The sequence below is a fragment of the Mchenga conophoros genome, linkage group LG11, assembly GCF_057382185.1.
Source record: "Mchenga conophoros isolate Kocher_MC1m ecotype Shallow Benthic linkage group LG11, M_conophoros_male_GT1.1, whole genome shotgun sequence".
In the NCBI taxonomy this organism is placed as follows: domain Eukaryota; kingdom Metazoa; phylum Chordata; class Actinopteri; order Cichliformes; family Cichlidae; genus Mchenga; species Mchenga conophoros.
Window position 1 is genome coordinate 28,514,074 of NC_140536.1, and position 19,875 is coordinate 28,533,948.

General features: G+C 39.2%; 1 protein-coding gene across 1 annotated transcript; it reads left to right on the forward strand.

Moving 5' to 3' along the window:
* The first annotated feature begins 236 nt into the window (after positions 1-236).
* On the forward strand, positions 237-18,194 carry LOC146564429 (diacylglycerol O-acyltransferase 1-like). Its single transcript, XM_085292228.1, has 17 exons — positions 237-754; positions 1,854-1,944; positions 3,769-3,809; positions 4,150-4,235; positions 9,119-9,171; positions 9,673-9,778; positions 12,421-12,549; positions 12,804-12,872; positions 13,006-13,109; positions 13,435-13,473; positions 13,569-13,610; positions 14,111-14,155; positions 14,501-14,613; positions 15,005-15,070; positions 15,469-15,556; positions 16,594-16,656; positions 17,123-18,194. Exons 1-17 carry the CDS (start codon positions 513-515, stop codon positions 17,270-17,272), a joined length of 1,527 nt encoding a protein of 508 aa, XP_085148354.1. The 5' UTR covers positions 237-512; the 3' UTR covers positions 17,273-18,194.
* The last annotated feature ends 1,681 nt before the right edge of the window (positions 18,195-19,875 follow it).

The window sequence follows — 19,875 nt, forward strand, 5'->3', positions numbered from 1 at the left end:
TAAAGCCTCGAGAGTGGTGAATGGGAATGAACTGATGGACTATTTTGTCAACTTGTTATTCTGCTGGTCTTCCGTCTTGCTGGCGTTTAGTATGCATCACATGTCTTTATTATTGCTCAAACCCCGCATTTCTGCGCTGTGTTGTCTCTAACATGCTTACATGCTGTTTGGGACCCGGATAATAGCTCATTACGCCTCTTCCATGAACCGCCTAAGCCCTCAGAGTAGACTCTGACTCACCTGCCACACAGTGTGCAACAGTCAAACAAGTTACAGTGCTTTCACCATCAGCGTTATGAATACACTCCTACCTCTGTGTGTGTGTGTGAACTGTACTGAAATCTGAGCTTTGGGCGGATTGTTTTGCAATCCTTTTACTTCCCCTTCTCTGTACTACTACGCCTGGGTGTCACCGTTGCTACAAGCATGCTATTATCCGCAGTGAACGGTTGAAGTGGACTTCTGTGAGTTATTACTTGGTTTTTCTATACCATCGCTGTCTCTCTGTCATCATGGGTGACTACAAGCCAGCCGAAGCATTAACCCACAGGAGAAGAGCGACTCTCGCAGTGGCGAGAGCTGCGACTCTCCAGCCGATGAACAGGAGGTTTGAAGGGGATCGTCAGAGCTTGGTGGCCGCAGACATTAGCTTTGAAAATGAACATAACAAACATGACCATTCACTGGAAATAAGCCGGAATAAAACGAAGAACGATAAGAAGAAACGCAGGAATGATATAAGTGACATGTTGAGGTGAGCTGGATAAACTTACTGAAGTGTTGCCCAGTTTGAGGAAAGTGGGAAGAGTTTTTTGTTTTTCCTTCAGGAAAGATATGACAACATGCTGCCCGTAGCTAACGGCTAATGTTGTATCTAGCATTAAGAAACGCTAGATACGTGTCCTTGTTATTCATTGTCGGTAACGACTTGGTTCAGGGTCGTGGGGGACGATCTGGACCAGAGCCTGTTTATTTTTCCACAGTTGTCACTCATTCATTCATACTTACACTCCCGCTCTTCTTTAGTGCTGCTGGGCCGAGTTCCAGGAACTTTAAGATCGGGTATATGTGTCTCCAATAAATAAAATGCACAATGTGGGTTGTTTCGTGGGAGGCTGTGTAAAGGGGAACCCTATGAATAGGCGTGAATTAACTTAATCTTCTCAGACCAGTTATGTAACACAAACAGCCGATATAACACTGTTTGGTTTGCAAAAGTTTCGCATATTCGTTTATATTGCTGATTGCTGAAGCCTCATCAGAAATGGCCTGGGTGGAAGGGTGTAGTCAAAAAGCAGTTTTTAATATAGGGAAACAGGGAGGATAAAAGTCTGAGGAATGCCAAACTACACAAGAACTCCATTGAAAATCAGTGGCAACAGTTTCAATTAAGTGATGAATCCAAATTTGAAATTCAAATTATCACCAGTATGTACAGAGGAGGTCAGGAGAGATGCACAACAGTGAGTGTCTACAGCCATCGGTAAAAGAGATCTGTGCACATATGAATGTCTACAAACCTCAAGCAATTGAAGCAGTGCTGTAAAGAAGAGTGGGACAAAATTTCCCCACAGTGATGTGAGATAATAATAAAAACAGACAGGAAGTGATTACTTAAAGCTCTTGTTTCTAAAGGTGGTTCTACAAGCTGTTGATTGGGTTTTACTTAGTTTTACACAGGACATGTTTGTTGCAGGACTATAAAAACCTTCACAGAGCTCCTAGCGCATCTCACTGTGTATTTAACTTTGTCCTATTGTTGCAGCTAGAGTTCGAATGAAAATCAATGCAACATAAATACATTCATTTTTAATTGTCTCACTCATTTACTGTATCCATCTGATTTATTTCAGTAACTGTCACAAGACACAGGAGTCCCTGCTGAGTTCAGCCAGTGGTTATAAAAACTACAGAGGAGTCCTCAACTGGTGTGTGGTAATGCTGGTAAGACACAGACAAAAGGAAACATGTGTTCCCATGAAAATCCTAAAAAAAAAGCATTTGACAATCTTGTTTTGTTGTTTGAGCACATAAGATGATATTTTTGTTGATATTTCAATGAATTTCCAAACATGGCCAACATGTATCCAGTGACATAAAGCCAAGCGTCTTTCCCATCTCTATTTCCCACTCATGTTTTTTCTTTAATTTTAATTCCAGCAGCTCTTAGTGTGGGTGTAATTGTCAGTTTTTGTGTTTTTGACAGATGTATTGTATGAAATTATGATTTTTATGATTACAATGTACATGGAAGTAAATGGAAGTCAGGATAAGCAGTCGAAAGAAAACTGGTTATCAGCTTGCTTTCAGCTGCAGCCCCGATGGTGTTAGGGTTGCAGCATAAGTTACCACGGTGATGTACCCCAGTAAGATGGGAACCACCTTCATAATACAAAAACCCAGTGTTAGCCCCCAACTGACCTGTATACAATGATATCCTGCTTCGCAGTACAGGCCTGTCAAGTGGACACCTCCAAGCTATTAGTAGAACAATCTGTCTAACCACACTTCCTGTAATTAGACTTTTTGATTATTGATTTTTTTCAGTAAGATAAATCTTATTTTATTGCATATGACTTAATATCAGTTTAGCAATTAGTATAGATAGTAATGGACTTTTGTGATACAGACCATCCACTGTCATAGACTAATACACTGAGATAATTCAATATTGCATTAAATAGTAAACAAAACGATTGTCCGGATTAAGACCCTGATTAACTTATCTTCTGATATATGGGCATGACCTCCGACACTTCTGCTGACCCTTGTTTGTACTAATGGTGATTGTATAAAAATGTCACCAGCGTTTCAGCCAACATTCATCCTGATAAAATGCAGAGTTTTCACTGCATTTCATCCAAGTGAAGAGGAAAAAAATATGCAGAGTCACGTTTTGCTGTCATTACTGTTGTGCTGCTTCTGTCCACTCATTTCCTCTTTGTGCAGAGTTTCCTCTCAGGCGGGGCTCAGCAGCTTTACCACAGACACACACACAGACACACAAGACTCTAAAGTATTTTGTTCAAGTTAAATAGTTCAGGCAGATAATTTTTCACTCATCAATAAAAAAAACCCTATGAGCTTTAGCCATAGTCAGGAATCTGTTGTTCATCTATTCCCCATTCACAAGAATGGCTGCTTCTCCAAGAGTATTGGTCAGATTTTTAGTGAAACCTCAAACAGTTCTTCATTGAAACTGTTCACAAGATGAAGATCACATTTGTTATTTTGCGTTGCAACGCTAACTGCATTGTGATGAAGTGTGAACAGATGAGCTAACTAGCTAATGTGTATTTTCTAGAGATGTCGAATAGTGTACATCCACCATAAAATAACTGACCTGTTAGTGTCAAGCTTAGCACATTTTGCAGTTCTTTCTCGCCCGTGCTTGGGAGAATGGGCCAATTATAGCAGGAAACGAGAAGATTCAGGTGGTGAACCCCGCTAATCCAACAAATCATTGTGTTCATTATAGGAGGTTTTTCCTTCATTCTGACAGACCCAGAGATTTTGTGTTTGGTAATAGGATATTACAATCCATTTAGCTGAGGAGAGCAAACGGACAGGATACAGCAAGGAGTGCAAAAGAGGGGAGCAAGAGAAGGAGACGACCATGGAGGAGAGAGTGATACAGAACGATGAGGCAATTCAATTAAAGCTGAAGGCTTTAAAATGAGAACCATGAAATAAATGTACATGTGGAGAACAGTGTAAGGAGGATTGTTGTGCAAGAAATATTTATCATTGTCTGTCTTTTTGTTACAGGTACTGAGCAACGCGCGCCTCTTCTTAGAAAACCTCTTACGGTGAGAATGTTTTATTAGCTATTATTTCAAAAGGCTTCATGGACTACTTTTACCCAATGTGCCATTCTTAACATTAATGAGGGTGGTGTTTTAAATGTGACACGAGGTTCATGTAACTCATCTCGTCATAATGTCATTTGTTACACTTGTGGGGTTTTTTTCCTCTCAGAAGTTAAAATAACCGCTGTGGAAAATATTATATATGAAAACTGAGCCAGCGCTCAGTTTTCTGCTGCATCAGTTGTTACTTACATTGAAGCTCAGATCTGTAAAAACACACCTGTCTTAATTTGGATCCTGGCTTTTCTTTTGGCCATCGTTCTTTGTTTTGTTTTTTTAGGTACGGTGTTTTGGTCGATCCTGTTCAGGTGGTTTCCTTGTTTCTGAATGATCCCTACAGCTGGCCAGCAGCTTGCCTAGTGATTGGTAGGTATATTTTCTGTGTAACACTTCAAAATAATGGAAATGATTCAATATTATTTTACACTGATTATATTATTTCTGGGTTTAAAAAAACATAAAAATCTCAGCTACAAAACGTGCACGAAATGCTTGTATAACCAAGACCAGGATGACCAATTTTAAGTGATCTTAAGCAGTAGTATTCCAGGTTGTATGAAGGTTGGTGACTTTTTTCACTCATTTTCAGTCCACTCCTTGTACCTGAAAATGTTCTGGGGAAAGTTTTAATTTAGCAAAGAACCAGTTTTAAAATAAAATCCTTAGAAACTTGCTAACATCCTATCACCAAAACAAGTGGGGGACAAAAGTGTGATATGTAAGTGTAAATGTCAGGTCATGCAAAAAAAGTTACCTACAGTAAATGAACAATGTTTGAAAGTCTTGCCCTTAAGCTATAGGACAAAAACAGAAACTGATAGAGCCATCTGGACCTTAAGTTTATTGATCTACTGCTTATTAGAAAAGGTCTCACGGGAAGGGTGTCTGCCAAGAAGTCAGTCATAAGGAGGAGAAACTGGGAGACAAGGCTGTGGCATGCCACATTGCACAAGAACTGGATAGAAAATCAGTGGCAACGAACTAATGGATTGGCTTAAATTATCATCACTATGTGTGGAGAAGGTAAGGAGAGTGGTACAACAGCGAGTGTCTGCAGCCATCTGTAAAACACAGTAGAGGCTCTGTGATTGTTTGGGGCTGAATTCAGTCAGTGGTGTTGGGGATCTTGATGGATTTCTGTATACAGAAGAGTACCGTACCACCAGATTATCATCCACCATGCAGTACCATCGTGAAAGTGTCTGATTGGCAACAGCTTCATTGTTTTCACCATGAGAATGATTCCAAACACACTGCCAGAGCAGTCAAACACACAACGGAACAATTTTAAAACAAAAGGCAGCTAACGTTCAAGAGCTTTGAATGTCCTCAAGAAGCCTGGAGAACTATTCCTGAATGACTGCTTAAAGAAATTGAAAGGACTCTTGTTTAAGAGAGGAATAAAAATGATAAAGAATAAACAAAATATTGACTTTCAAGCTTGTTAGAATTATACAGACTCTGTTTTTGCCTTATGTACTGTATTTTCTTTTATGTTTCAGTAATTCGTTGCGATTTGCGGACCAACCTAGCAAGAACGTTTCAGAAAACTAGGTGGAAAAAACATTTAAAACTGATTATAGAGCCACTTCCTTTAAGGCCTACCCTGCTATAAGACGAACACATGCAGTTTTTTTGTTTTCCGAGTACTTACTTTTATAGTATATTGCAGTGAAGGTCTGCAGTAGTGCAGCTTTCAGTGTCTCTAGAGGGACACTCACCTGCCCTATATACTGCATACTGGTGTTCTCCTGCAGAGAGGAGGAGGGAGTAAGAGAGAGGGATGAAGAAGAGAAGTAAGGAGGAAGGATTTAATGGAAGCCAAGTTAAGTAAGTAAATTTGTATAGATGGTTGGAAAACAGGACAAGAACAGGCAGAGAGAGACGGGGTAGAAAGAGCAGGAGAGTGGTGGAGTAAAGTGCCGCATCAACTCGGGACCGGAGAAGGGAAAGGGAGGGAGGAGGAGAGAAATGGATGGAGTTAAGGCAAATGACTGCACAGACAATAGGTAAGAGGCAGGTGAGGATGGGAGTCTGTTTACAGTGGCATGGACTGTAAAGCAGCCTATCCCCCGAGGGCATTCAGAGAGTCACTGCAGTAACTTACGCACACTCCCACACACACAAACACAGTCTACACTTCATGAAGCCTACCAGCAAAATGGGCAAACTTTGGAAAGAAAGTTAGACATTAAGAAAACTCTATTGTGAGTGATAAATGTTATTTTACTTTGCTGTAGTAAGTGCATTGCTTCTACAATATATACCTGAAGGCACCAGATAAAAGGCTTGTGTGTCTAACAGGTGCTAAATTGAGTTGTTTGTTCCAGTTTCATGCAGTTTGGGCACAATACAGTAGTTGGTATTTGGCAAAGAGGCTCAACAGATGCTTTGCAAAAGAAAAAGCAGTAGGGAATAAGATTTGGGCTCTTCTCAGATGTTCTTTTGTCTGGTTTCTCTTCTTTGCATTTAAAAGTCTCTTATTCTGTGAATTGTTCTTATTATTATACAACGACAACGATGGCAATAATAAAATTGTCAAAGAAAACTGTCCTAGCAATAAAGATCCTTATTTAAATGTATTAAATTGTTTAACTTTTTTATAATTTAGCACCAATGATCTTGATACACTCACAGTACTTTGTAAAATTTGCTGTGTTATCCTTTGCGACACTCTCCTTTGCATATTTGCTGAAAGCGTGAGTTGTCCTTATGTTAAACGCAGCCTAGTTAGAAGACAGGTTTCCTGACTCCATACTTTTCTTTTTCCTTCCTATAGGTGCATTTAAAGATGAGTATAATGGGAGTGTATTGTGAGGTCTGATGAAGTGATGCCTACAGGCTGATTAATTGCTTTCGTTTGTGCACAGTAATCTTACTGTATAGACTCTGCTGTGCCTGCAGCGCATTTCCTCCTTCCTGTCTTTGATGTGCCGTGTATACCACGAACTCGAAAACAACCATGTGACTGAATGACTAAAGACATTGATTCGTAATGGCAGTTATCAAGGGTGACACTGTTGATGATCACATGATGAACCCCCCCAAAAACAGAGTTTATACAATTCTAACAAGCTTGAAAGTCAATATTTTAGCATGACCAACGTGATCTTCATCATTTCTTGTCATTTCTTTAAGTAGTCTTCAGGAATAGTTCTCCAGATTTGTTGAAGTCCATTCAGAGCTCGTCTGTGGATGTTGGCTGCCCTTTATTCAGTTTTCTGTCAAGATGATCCCACACTGCTTCAGTAATGTTGAGGTCTGAGCTCTGAGGAGGCCAGTCCATGATTGATATTGTTTCATTTTGTGTTTTGGATCATTGTCTCCACCACTGGCTGAAATGCAGCCCCAAACCATGACAGAGCCTCCTCTGTATTATGACTATAGACCAGGGGTAGGCAACTCCAGGCCTCGAGTTCGGGTGTCCTGGACGTTTTAGATGTGTCCATGATCAATCACAGCTGATTTAAAGGGCTAAATGACTCCTCAGCATTTCTTGAAGTTCTCCAGAGGCCTGGTAATGAACTAATCATTTGATTCAGGTGTGTTAACCCAGGGTGTGATCTAAAACCTGCAGGACACTGGCACTTGAGGCCTGGAGTTGCCTACCCCTGCTATAGACAGTCAGTGATGTACCTTGGTCCTGATCTGTACATACTGACAACAATTTGAACCAGAAAATTTACATTTGGACTCATCGCTCCGTAAACCCCATTGTCACCAATTTTCAGTCCAGTTCTTGTGTAATTTGTCATACCTCAGCCATTTCTCCCCATTTCCCTCCTTAAAAATGTCTTCTTGATGGTCACCCTCCCACTGAAACCATTTCTGAGGCTTCAACAAACAGATGGATTATCTGAAGGTCCAGATGTACCTCGCAGGTCCTCTGTCAAGTCTTTGCTGGATGTTTTTTTTTCCCCATTTCTTAACATAACTTTTAGATACTGAAACAGATATTGATACAGGTAGATGCAGAGACAGAAGTAGATTTTCATCTGATGTAAGTGATATGAAACACTGTATATCATCCAAGGTTTTGGTTGGTAGCTCTTTGGGAATCACCTCGTTGCTGCAAAAATATTATGTTATGCCTGTTAAACCATGTTATCCTTGTAATTTTGCATAGTTTCACCTAATAAAATTGGAACAAATGGTGTGATTTTTGTGAGAGGCTGCAAGTAATAAAAGGCCTAAAGATATAATTTTTCTATGTTGAAACAACACTGGTTTAGCCCTTGAGTTAGGTGCTTTTTTACGGTATAAACAAAAAAAGAATAACCTTCCTCTGATGGACTGAAAAGGAGTGAAAAAGCAGACAGTATCCAAAGGAAAACTTTCAAAGACTCTCAGAAAGCCTTGAGAACTATTGCTCAACACCACTTTAAAAATTACAAGAAGTCTAGTTCCTTGGAAGCAAAGTAAAAAAGAAATGAGGTGTTGCTCAAGACTTTTGCACAGTACCATACATCCCAAAATTAGACCTGTCTTTCTGAAGTGTTGATATGAAATCATACTGTAGAATATCTTCTTTTTTATTTTATTTTATTTTCTAAAGCTTCACTAAAGAATCTTCTTGATTATGTTACTTGATTGATTCACTTGGGATTTTTCTGTCACAGTCATTTGCTCCATGGCCTTTTTGATCTTACATATTCAAGTAAACAGTTTAAAGTACACTCATTTATTTGATAACCTCCACATCATACAAGTTGTCAAAAGAGCAGCAGACACTGAATATGGAGATGGATATACTGTGCAGGAAACAAAAGATAAAGAATAAAAAATGATGTGATTCTTTGTGTGTGTGTGTGTGTGTGTGTGTGTGTGTGTGTGTGTGTGTGTGTGTGTGTGTGAGAGAGAGAGAGCTTTTCCACACACATCGACTGGTCTAGTCACTCAGCTGTCTAGCAGTTGGTATATGCTGTGAAACACATATGCTCTGTTATTGCCGGTTCATTTCTTTCATCAGGTGTTGCTATTTAATCATGTGAAAGTCTGTGTGTGTCTGTGTGTGAGAGACACCATGTTGCTCAGGTTTCAGGAAATTTTCAGTCAAAACATGAAATTGGTATATTCTCTCAGCACTGCTTTTAAAACGTAGAAGTCACTGACTAAAATGATGGAGTTCTGCTGAATACCAGTGTTTTCGGAGCCAAAATGTCTTCAGTTCATGAGCTCCCTAGTGTAAATACAGGCTGAAAAAATGATCACTGAGCATCAGCACTGACATGGTTCATTTTGTCCGACAGTGTCCAATGTGTTCATTCTGGTGGCTCTCTATACCGAAAGGCAGCTGTCGAAGGTGAGGAGAGAAACCCTGCTTGCACTAAAACGTGAGAGCAGTGTGAATTTTAACCGGACTGCTGAATTCAGAGCACTTTCCCAAGTCTCGGGTGGGATTATTTTCCTAAAACTGTTCTCTAAAGCTGACTGTGGAGCTGACCCTCCCCAGTTGCATCTGCAAATGTGAAATGGTAAAATGAGAAATTAGTTTCACCATCTACATTTGGGCCACATTCAGTTATGCTCTGCCTGTTTGGCACGAATTGGAACAGTTTTTTGTTGTTTTTTAACTTAACTAGGCCAGAATAACTTAAAATGTGATCTGTGGTGGGGTGAGAAGTAAAAAATGGTTAAAACATTTAGTTTCTGTAATAATTGGCAGTGTTTTAGAATTAGGTCACCAGTAAATACCCAAGGCTAAAAGCATGCGACCAAAACGGAGGCAGTTTTGTAGAAATGGATACATTGTTAAGATAAAAAACTCCTGCTGTTCCTATGTTTGTTTGTTTTTTGGACACAGGGTTCATTCAGTGAACTTGTGGGATTTCTGGTCCATTTCATTAACATGGCCGTTCTGCTAACGTTTCCTGCAGCAGTGGTCCTATTGGTTCCCTCCATGACCTCAGGTAAAATGTGTTTCCCTATTATTCAACTGTCCTCCCTGCAATCTTGTTCCTAACAACTGTACATTACTGCGACAAATAATTTACTAAAATGGTCTCATCTCTTATGCAGCCAAAACATTATCCGTTCACTCGTAGTTTACAATGTAGAAAATAATTTAAGGGTAATAAAGATTAAGAGAACATCCACTTCCTTGCCCTTCACAGAAACACGCAGCCAGTTTGGCAGTGCAGTAAAAGGCATCTCTGATACAGAGTCATAATTGGAGTCGGTTAGTGGTAATGGACCAGTTGGTCATGACTGGATTGTTTCCAGCTGGCTCTGAGGAGAGGAGAGGGGAGGAAAGGAGAAGAAAGGATAGGAAAGGAATGGAAAGGGGTGTGGCTTGCTGTGCAGGGTTATTCAAGGTTCACTACCTTCTGTCTTCATCATACACGCAACATGATTGACCCATGATGAACTGGGAATACAGCACGCCGTATTTTTACAGGAAAGACAAGTAGACAGAAGTCCTCATAAATTTAATGAGAAATACTCTTTAAGCACCTTTTTTTTTTTTTTTTCTTTTACCATGAAACAATCACATTAATGTGCATTACTCTGTATAAAAACAATAGATTATTGCATCTACTGAAATGTTATTGCTTGATGACAATAATTTGCTGTGTCATCGCAAATTTCTTGATGGTGGTGGTGGTTATCCAAATTTCACTGTTTCCGCCGACTGACTGGTTTATACTACGGTAAAATCTTAGCCTGTACCGGGGTGTAGAGTTTTAGCTGGAACACGTAACGAACTTGACAAATATTTCACCGACAAGGTCACATTTGTCACTTAATCCACAAATGTTCCACGGTAGGAGTGTTTTATGTCATGGACTTGATAAATGTATTTAGTTCAGTTGTTTTGGCACAGCACCAGTCCTTTACTCTTCAAGCTTTAGTAAGCACACCTCTGACTTTAAATCAATCAAAGGACATCCATGTTGGGAGTTTCCTATGTAAGGCTGGTTTATTTTATCCCAGAAAGTCATTGTTTCCCCTTTTGGGTTATTTTTTTCTCTCCTCTTCTCCTCCCTCATCTCATCTGTTCTCTCACTGGGAGGTGTAGAAGTAAAGGAGTCGGTCCATCTGTCTGTCTGTTTTCTCTGCACTGCTGTTCGCACAGGAAGGACAATTGACAGAGGGCAGGTGTGTGTGTGTATGTACGAATATGTGTGCGTACTGATATTAGGTTTTGGGGGCATATATTAGGGATGTTTTCATAGTCACATTGTCAATTATCATGTAAATGCAACGTCCTGTTACAAAACACAGCTAATTTTGTGTGTCTGTGTGACAGACGGAGAAAAAGAACACATTTATAGATATTCAATCAAATTTGGTAACATACTACTAAACTTTACTGTTATCTGCTGACATCATTTCATTATTTCCAAAGCTTTGGATTGGTCCTTTAATGCATCATGGCTTTAAGTGTGTGCACCTGGGTTTGAGTGTCCTTACAGCAGTGTTTCTGATAACAGTGCGAATTTGAAAAACTGAAAAATAAAAATCACACAGATATTCAGACGTCCACATAGATGGTGTAAAGTGCAGTGCCACATACATTGTGTATTTTTATAAGCAGGTGTAAACCACCCTCTAATATTCTAAAGCACGCTCTTACTCAGCTTATCAAACGACGACTCAGAAACTGCATGCATAAAGCTGTCAAAGCTTTCTTTGCATAGTGTAGTACAGCGTTAGGCGACACCACATCTGAGAGGGGGCTGGTTTTGGCATGTTTTTCCCCACTCAGGCTCGTCTCTGTGTGCTTATTATTTTTTTTTTTTTTTACGATTCCTATCTCTTGAGTCACTGTCTTGAAGAAAATCTAGCAGTTTAGGAGCCACACTGAGCCAGAGAGACAGATGGTTAATGGATAAGATCTGGTATGGTTTGCTGCCAGGTGTGCTGACCTCCTCCTCACCCTGCTGGCACAACAGGCAGTTTTTGTTTGTGCGTTTCTGAGTGTTTGTGCACATATACGTGTGCGTGTTTGTTCTCTGTCCGGCTTGATCCCTTTCTATCAAGCATATGGTGACTATTGATAAAGCCCTGGTAGGCAAGCTGGTGTAAGCGTGCGCTTGCAATTTACTAAATATGTTTATTGATCTCCTTTCAAATCAGCTTTTCCTCATTGGCCAATTAGCACAAACTTTGGCACGGGTTTCTGAGTGCACATTCTCTCAAAAAAACAACAACAACATGGTGACTATGTAATAATGTCCTTGGCATAGTTAGACTGCTTTTATACTTTGTGTTGAGATGATTTATTCAGCTGTTTGTTCCAGATCAAATGACAGCCTCTCATTGTCTGTCTCCTTTCCTTTTTCACTCTCCTACCTCTCTGCTCTGTTTTCCATCCTGTCCCTGGCTCTGCTTCTAACGTACATCCCATAATTTTTTTTTCCTCGCATTGTTCTTTTAGTTTTTATGTCCTCATCCGTTCTTCTTCGCTAATTTTTCCTTACTGTTAGCATCCCCTCATATCTTCCTCCTCATCTTCTTCTTAGATCACATATGAGCTAATTACATGTTTCTGCATTAGTTTATCCACAGTGCTAATCCTTACCTCTTTTTCTCCCTCTCCCCATGACAGTTGGTGGTTTATTCGTACTTGGTACTTACACCATTATCTTACTTAAACTGTACTCCTATAAGGATGTCAACTTGTGGTGCAGAGAGCTGAGCACTATGAAGGCAAAGAAACTGTCCAGGTCACTGTCTTGTAAGTCACACATACGCATGCTTATTTAGATTTATATTTTACACTCACTGACATCATAAGAAAGTAAGCAATATACATTATCATTTTGTTTTTATACTCGAAATGGCTTTTAATGTGATTTAGTTTCTACCCAGAAAGAGGTTTCAGTATATCGCTCGTGCTGTTATGATGACATCTACTGGCAGATAGTTGACATCACAGCTTTCTGATGAAACTTACATGAATGGTGTAAATTTTATTTATGTCTGGTACAGGCCCGTCAGAACAGCGTTTCTATGAAGGTGAACGCAAAGTGTGCTATCCTGGCAACCTCACCCTCCGAGGTACTCAGAGCTTTTATTATCATTACTGTTTGCTGGGATGTGAGTTGATCGTGTTTCTGTGATGCACCACTGTTTCTGTTTTACTGTGTCACATGTTCTGGTTAACACACTGACTTTCTCTCCACCTCTGTAGACATGTACTACTTCATCTTTGCGCCAACTCTGTGCTATGAGCTCAACTTCCCCCGCTCTCCAAACATTCGCATGAGCTTCCTGCTAAGGAGACTCTTTGAGATGGTGAGGAAATATCTCATGTCAGCATCACCCATTAAACACCTTTAGTGTAGCTGTGTGTTCAAAGTAAGCACAGACACACACTCAGACGATTAGAAGTATCACCTAAAAGTGCTTAAGTGCTAGATCACAGTATAAAGGTGGCATATTTCTGCAGAAATATTGGGTTATGGATACGATGCAGTGTATGTACAAGTTTGATCAACAACACAGGGCACAATCCCAACATGTCACACAAACAGGTGCATCCTTTAAGAGTGAAACTGAAAAAAGGCCATTTATATCACTGAAATAATGTCACTCTATCAATTTGTGCCTTTCTCCTCAGCTTTTTTTCACCCAGCTGTTAGTTGGACTCACTCAGCAGGTACAGTCGGATAAACCTAAACATCACCGTTTAAAATGTGTACATTGCAGCTCATGTCTTAAAGTAGCTTGAGTATTTTTTTCTCTTTCTGTCAGTGGATGATTCCCATCATTCAGAGCTCAATGAAACCACTAGAGGTAAGTCAGGCAAAATGAGACAGACGCTACAAGGGTGAAGTGGTTTTAAACCAGATGTGTAAAATCTGTTCAAGTATTTTGTGCCTTAAAAATAAATTCTGTAACGTTCACACCAGCTGCATAATTTTGCAAATTTTCAACCTTATTTGCAACCAAGCTCAATTTTCCGCTCAGATCTGACCAATCAGACCACAGCATTTGGCAACAAGTGCGCTCTAGGCTCAAAGCTCCCACAAGTGTTGAATTTACAAAAACATGTAAATAGTAAACTATAATATATTATTATTTTTACCTCAGACAACGTTCCAGATCAGTCGGTTCAGTGGAGGAAATCCTCCTTGCTGCTGCATTCTCGTGATAATTGCATGAAATTGAAGTTATGCAACAAGTTCGGATTTAAAAATGCATGAATTTCTTCTCACTTTTTAGGAATGTGCTTGGTGTGTAACGACCTTTACTGTGTGTTTGTCAATTCACGCCTCGTGTTTTCTCTCCTGTAGGACATGGATCTGTCCAGGATGACTGAGAGACTCCTGCGACTGGCTGTGCGTAAACACTATAACATTAAGCACCGTGACATCAAAACAGAGCTCCAGTTTTGATAAAAATGTGAAGCAAGAGATCAGAACTGTTAATTTCCAGTTCTTGTACTTGTCAGTGTTTTGGACTTGCAGTATAAAGCTACAGTTTATTTATGACCAGAGATCATGCTACAACTGTAGTGCAACTTCTCAGTCATCATTAAAGCAAATACATGCATGTAGTGTGCGCGCATATGCCAATTTATATTTAAGCTGTAAACAGTTACTGCGTATACTGAGCATGCAGCAGCATGTTGGGTGAGGGTCATGTGTTGTTCTTGTTCACGAGACTTGAACTTGTCTTTCCAGGTTCCTAATCACTTGCTTTGGCTGATGTCTTTCTATTGGTTCTTCCACTCATCTTTGAACTTCACAGCTGAGCTGCTGCGCTTTGGTGACAGACAGTTTTACAAAGACTGGTGGTAAGTTTTTGTCTGTGTTGTTTGTGATTTTTATGAGGTGTGGTGGACTGTGCTCAAACACTTTTTCAGAGTAGCTCCATGCGCTAATAACTGCATGTGTGCATAAGAGAGCGGATTTATGTGTATTCTCATGAATGTATTTGGTTTATATCAATGCCATTTGTATAATCAAAGCAGTAAACTTATGAATCAGTTTATGTATTTCTAATATTTGTAAATAGGTGTCAGTCAGTGGACTGTGGAATAATTGCTTTTATTTCCTCCTTTCTCATGAAAACAGATTTCCTTATGTCTATCAATATTAATCAAGCTGCTTTAAATTCATTATTTAGAGGCTGTAATCCAGCACACTGTTTGATGGCTTTTTATTATTATTTTATTTTTTTTATAGGAATTCGGAGTCGGTGACATATTTCTGGCAGAACTGGAACATCCCAGTGCACAAGTGGTGTCTACGGTAAAGTGAATTATTCACACAGTTGGACATTAGAAGGGAGGAATTAAATTATAGGACTCGGCACAGGAGACGGCGGTGAATTTGATGCAGCGGGATGCGCTTAACAAGGCACACTGATGTATTTAGGAAGTGGATTCATCTGGCTATAATTGAATAAGCAGCGGTGGTAAATACAGCAACAGGAGCAAATACATTTCTATTAAACAAGATGAAGTGAACGCGGTGCTTTCTAAAGTGTATTTTCTCTTAGAGAGACAGAATTACAGCAGGTCTACTGTAGTACACACGGTAAACAAATTCTAGTTTACTGAAAAAATATAATTTGTTCTCAGAATAATCTCTCTGATTTGAATGTAGGTATTCACACATTTTTATATCTGTTCTTCTGTGTCTTGCAGCCACTTTTACAAGCCGCTTCTGAGGAGAGGATTCAGCAAAATGTTCAGCCAATCAGCTGTCTTCTTCTTGTCAGCCTTTTTCCATGAGGTAAGAATAGAGACCAGAACTGCTTTTTCTGCTGAGCTTTCACTGTCATTCAAAAAGGGAAAAAAGTAGCAACCAGGTGCTGCTAATCAAATGCACTGATTGGTTAACTAGTAAAGAAGTGTTAGCACCTCTATGAGAGCAGAAATTTTTCCTCTTCGCTCATCCGGAGCATTTACTGATGTTCAGGACATTACAGAATGGAACAATGTTGTTTAGACAGATGAGACCAAAGTGACCAGAACAAGAACACAGCATATCAGCACAAACTCTTCATACTAAATATAAAGCACAGTGGTGGAGGGGTGATGATTTGGGCTTGTTTTGCAGCCACAGGACATGAGCGCTTGCATTCAGTGACCTGACCGTGACCAGTGTCTGGGTCATGCAACAGGACAATGGTCCCAAGCACAGCAGCAAATCTACAACAGAATGGCTGAAAAAGAAATGAATGAAGGTGTCAAAGTCCAGACCTCAATGAACTGAAACAATGTTGTAAATAAGTGTGGCTCAAAATGCCTCCATGACTGATAAAGTCATACAGAAATTATCTGCTTCAAGTTATGAATCATTGGGTGTGTTTTGTTTTTCACAGGATTGCATACACGCTGTGAAAAACATTCTTTCTTACATAAGATAAGATAAGATAACCTTTATTAGTCCCACACGTGGGAAATTTGTTTTGTCACAGCAGGAAGTGGACAGTGCAAAAGTTATGAGGCAAAAATTAGAATACAATAAGAATAAATACAGTACACAGCTGTACAGAATAGAATAAAATAATATACTATATACAGTAGAATAAAATAGAATAAAAATATACAATAAGATAAAAATAGAATACGAATGCTATATACAACTGAGTAAAAATACAACGATGCCAGAAACGCCGCACGTTGACCTGGAAAAAATACAATGTACACAGTGTTGTACCTCTTTATCAGTGTGGTGCAAGTTGTCAAGCATATTTCTAGAAATTATAGCTGAATATTGATGATTCTGATCTGATTTCTTTCCCTGTGTGTTTCCCTATCTGCCAGTACTTAGTGAGTGTTCCCCTCAGGATGTTCAGGTTATGGGCTTTTATGGGCATGATGGCACAGGTAAGACGATAAATATACAGCTACAGTTGACACAAACTGCCGTGTACTGAAATTTTTAATGTAACATGGGTGCGAATTCCTGCTCAGTGTTTAAAAATGCTAAAAGAAAAACAAAGCTATATGGAGACCAGATGTCATCATTGTATATAACTAAGTCATACAGAGGGTCAAAATACAGACGTTTTTATGATATTTCTTTGAACTGTTGATGGACATCTTGCGGTGTTGTCAGTGTTTGACCCCGAAATAATTAACTTAATAAATAGCCTTATTAATGTAGCGGGGGATGTTTGATGTACCAATGATAATCGGCTATCATGGGCTGTCTCTCTGGGTTTAATATTTACAAACAAAAAGAAATAAGAAGTTAAATAAATTAAAGTTAGGTTAATTAGGGCTGTCATTAGTGATATGTCATGATTACTCCTTGTGGGCTTTTTTTAATGATGTTTTATTCGCTCACCAGCTTCCGTTAGCCTGGTTCGTTGGCTGTTTCCTGCGTGGTAACTACGGCAACGCTGCAGTTTGGATTTCCATCATTATCGGTCAGCCGTTTGCTGTCCTCATGTACGTCCACGACTACTATGTCATTCACTACAGACAGGAGGGAGACTAATACACATGTATATTCACACAACTTGCAACACATCTTTCTTACTCAAGTGTAAATACCACTAAACTAAAGCACTGGTAACACATATTGTCCGCTACTCCTACATGTCAGGATGAGCGGGTCACATCGACTGTGTTGTGGTTGTAGTGTGTTTACATTAGACACACTGACTTTTGTGTCTTCCTGCTGGAAAAGCTGAGAATACAGTGGGGGAAAAAGCAGAAATAGTTAAATGTCCATCTTGAAACACTACTGTAACATAAGGAGAAAGGTGATGTAGCATACAGCATCATACTCAGGGGATTTTTTTATTTCAGTGCCTTGTAAAAACCTGATGGTTAGTTTGGGGATTCATGTTTATGGTGAGTTTGTCGTTATTGGTACTGTGAGAACAGCAGACACAGGGTCTTCTTTACTCTATTTCCATAAAGGGTTTACTTATCTTTAGCATGTGAATCACAGTGGAGACACTGTGCTTGAACACTATGAAATGCTAATATGACACCATGATTCAAAGGGTTGTTGTTGGTTAGGAAAGAGATCTATGATCCAATCATTTTTCACTTTGTGACCGAAGGGGCCTTAAACTGTTTGGTTTTACTGTGAGGGGAGGATCATAAGAAGAATGTATACTTCTAGGATTTTATTAATGTAACTTTCTCTTTCAAATTGTGGTTATTGGTTATAAAGTCTGTGTGTGTATGTTTGGGGTGTTTTTTAACTGAGAAGCTGCCATGTATCAATTGCGGCACCACTTTTTTTTGTACTGACTTTTTTAAAATTTTGTATGACAACAAAAACGACTAATGTGGTAAAAACAATTACAGAATGTGCTGTATTAAACACCAGACTAGTGCCAAGTAACATCTAATGATAATTCAAACTACATTTTGTGTCTGAAAATAAAGTTTTAATTTAAGTCTTATGAAGTGTGTGTTATTTAGATTTTTTTCCCATTTTGGCATGAACATGGTCTTTCTCATTTTAGTTTAAAAGTAAAAAAAAAAGATTAAAAGTAAATAGACAATATTTGGTATTGAAAGTGAAATATACAGAAAACAAGAAGACAAGTGCAGCGTTCTCATAGCCTTCATGTATTTTCTTTCCTCCGTGCGGCCATATGTAAATATATTGCTAGAAAGGGAAGTTGAGATTTTAACTTTGTAAAAAATTTCTTTTGCACATCCTGTTTACACTCGAAAAGCCTTGATAGCATTGGTTTGGACTCCTTTTTGCACTCAGAGCTGCTTTCATTCTTTGTGGCAAATACTCAACAAGGTGCTCAGAGATTTTTGACACAGATTTGTCAGCTGCACATCAATGATGTGAATCTCCTGTTCCTCCACAATCCAGAGGTGCTCTGTTGCTAACTGGAGGCCAAATGAGTGAACTGATTGTAATTTTTAAAAAACAGTCTGAGGTGACAGGAGCTTTGTGTCAAGGGTGCGTTACCTGCTAAAAGCAGCCTTCGGTATCTGTGTGCACTGTTCTCATAATTTGGTTGTATAGTCAACAATGCTTAGGTAGGCTGTGGTATTTAAATGGTGCTTGCCTTGTACTAAGGCGTCCAAAGTGTGCAGAGAAAATTTATCCCATGTCATTACACCACCAGCAGCCTGAACCTTTAATACAAAATATGAGGGATCCATGCTTTCATATTGTTAAAGCCCAAATTCTGACTGTCATCCACATGGAAATCGGAAATCCAGACTTGAATTACAGCCTCAGTTTCCTATTTTTAGGTGACTGGAGTGATACCTAGTGTGATCTGCTGCTGCTGTAGCCCATCTGCTTTCAGTTTTGTTAAGGTTGTTTTAACTATGTCAAGCCTAAATGTGCTGCTGTGTGTTGACTCATACATACTTGCATTCATCTTCAGTTGAATGGTTGTATGTAACAAAGTGAGTGTATATTTTAGAGGCCCAACTCAAAGTAGATCATTTAAGATCAATTATAACTTTCACTCAGCTTCTCGCTGTTAAACTTTCCACAATGGTGGAAATTTTTGCAAATATCTGAACTTGAAGCAGCTTTTGGAAGACGATGTTTCAGAGCTGTACTAATTTACTGTGGAACTGTATTGCCTTATCTCCTTAGATTTCTGTAGACTAGGCAGATATTTAAGTCTATGAGAAAAGACAATCTCCGAGTTGGTGACTAATTTCTCTTTCACCTGTTAGTGTATAATTTGAAGGTTTGTAATAATTAGATTAGGAGACAGTAATTTAACATTTACCAAATTAGAAGGCATACAGTGGGGCAAAAAAGTATTCAGTCAGCCACCGATTGTGCAAGTTCCCCCACCTAAAATGATGACAGAGGTCAGTAATTTGCACCAGAGGTACACTTCAACTGTGAGAGACAGAATGTGAAGAAAAAAAATCCATGAATCCACATGGTAGGATTTGTAAAGAATTTATTCGTAAATCAGGGTGGAAAATAAGTATTTGGTCAATAACAAAAATACAACTCAATACTTTGTAACATAACCTTTGTTGGCAATAACAGAGGTCAAACGTTTACTATAGGTCTTTACCAGGTTTGCACACACAGTAGCTGGTATTTTGGCCCACTCCTCCATGCAGATCTTCTCGAGAGCAGTGATG

Excerpts from the sequence above, each read along its gene's own strand:
- LOC146564429 (XM_085292228.1), top strand. The coding sequence starts at position 513 with ATGGGTGACTACAAGCCAGCCGAAGCATTAACCCACAGGAGAAGAGCG. Across the intron at positions 13,474-13,568 it reads TAGTTGGACTCACTCAGCAG|TGGATGATTCCCATCATTCA; the intron begins GTACAGTCGGAT and ends TCTTTCTGTCAG. Across the intron at positions 13,611-14,110 it reads GCTCAATGAAACCACTAGAG|GACATGGATCTGTCCAGGAT; the intron begins GTAAGTCAGGCA and ends TCTCTCCTGTAG.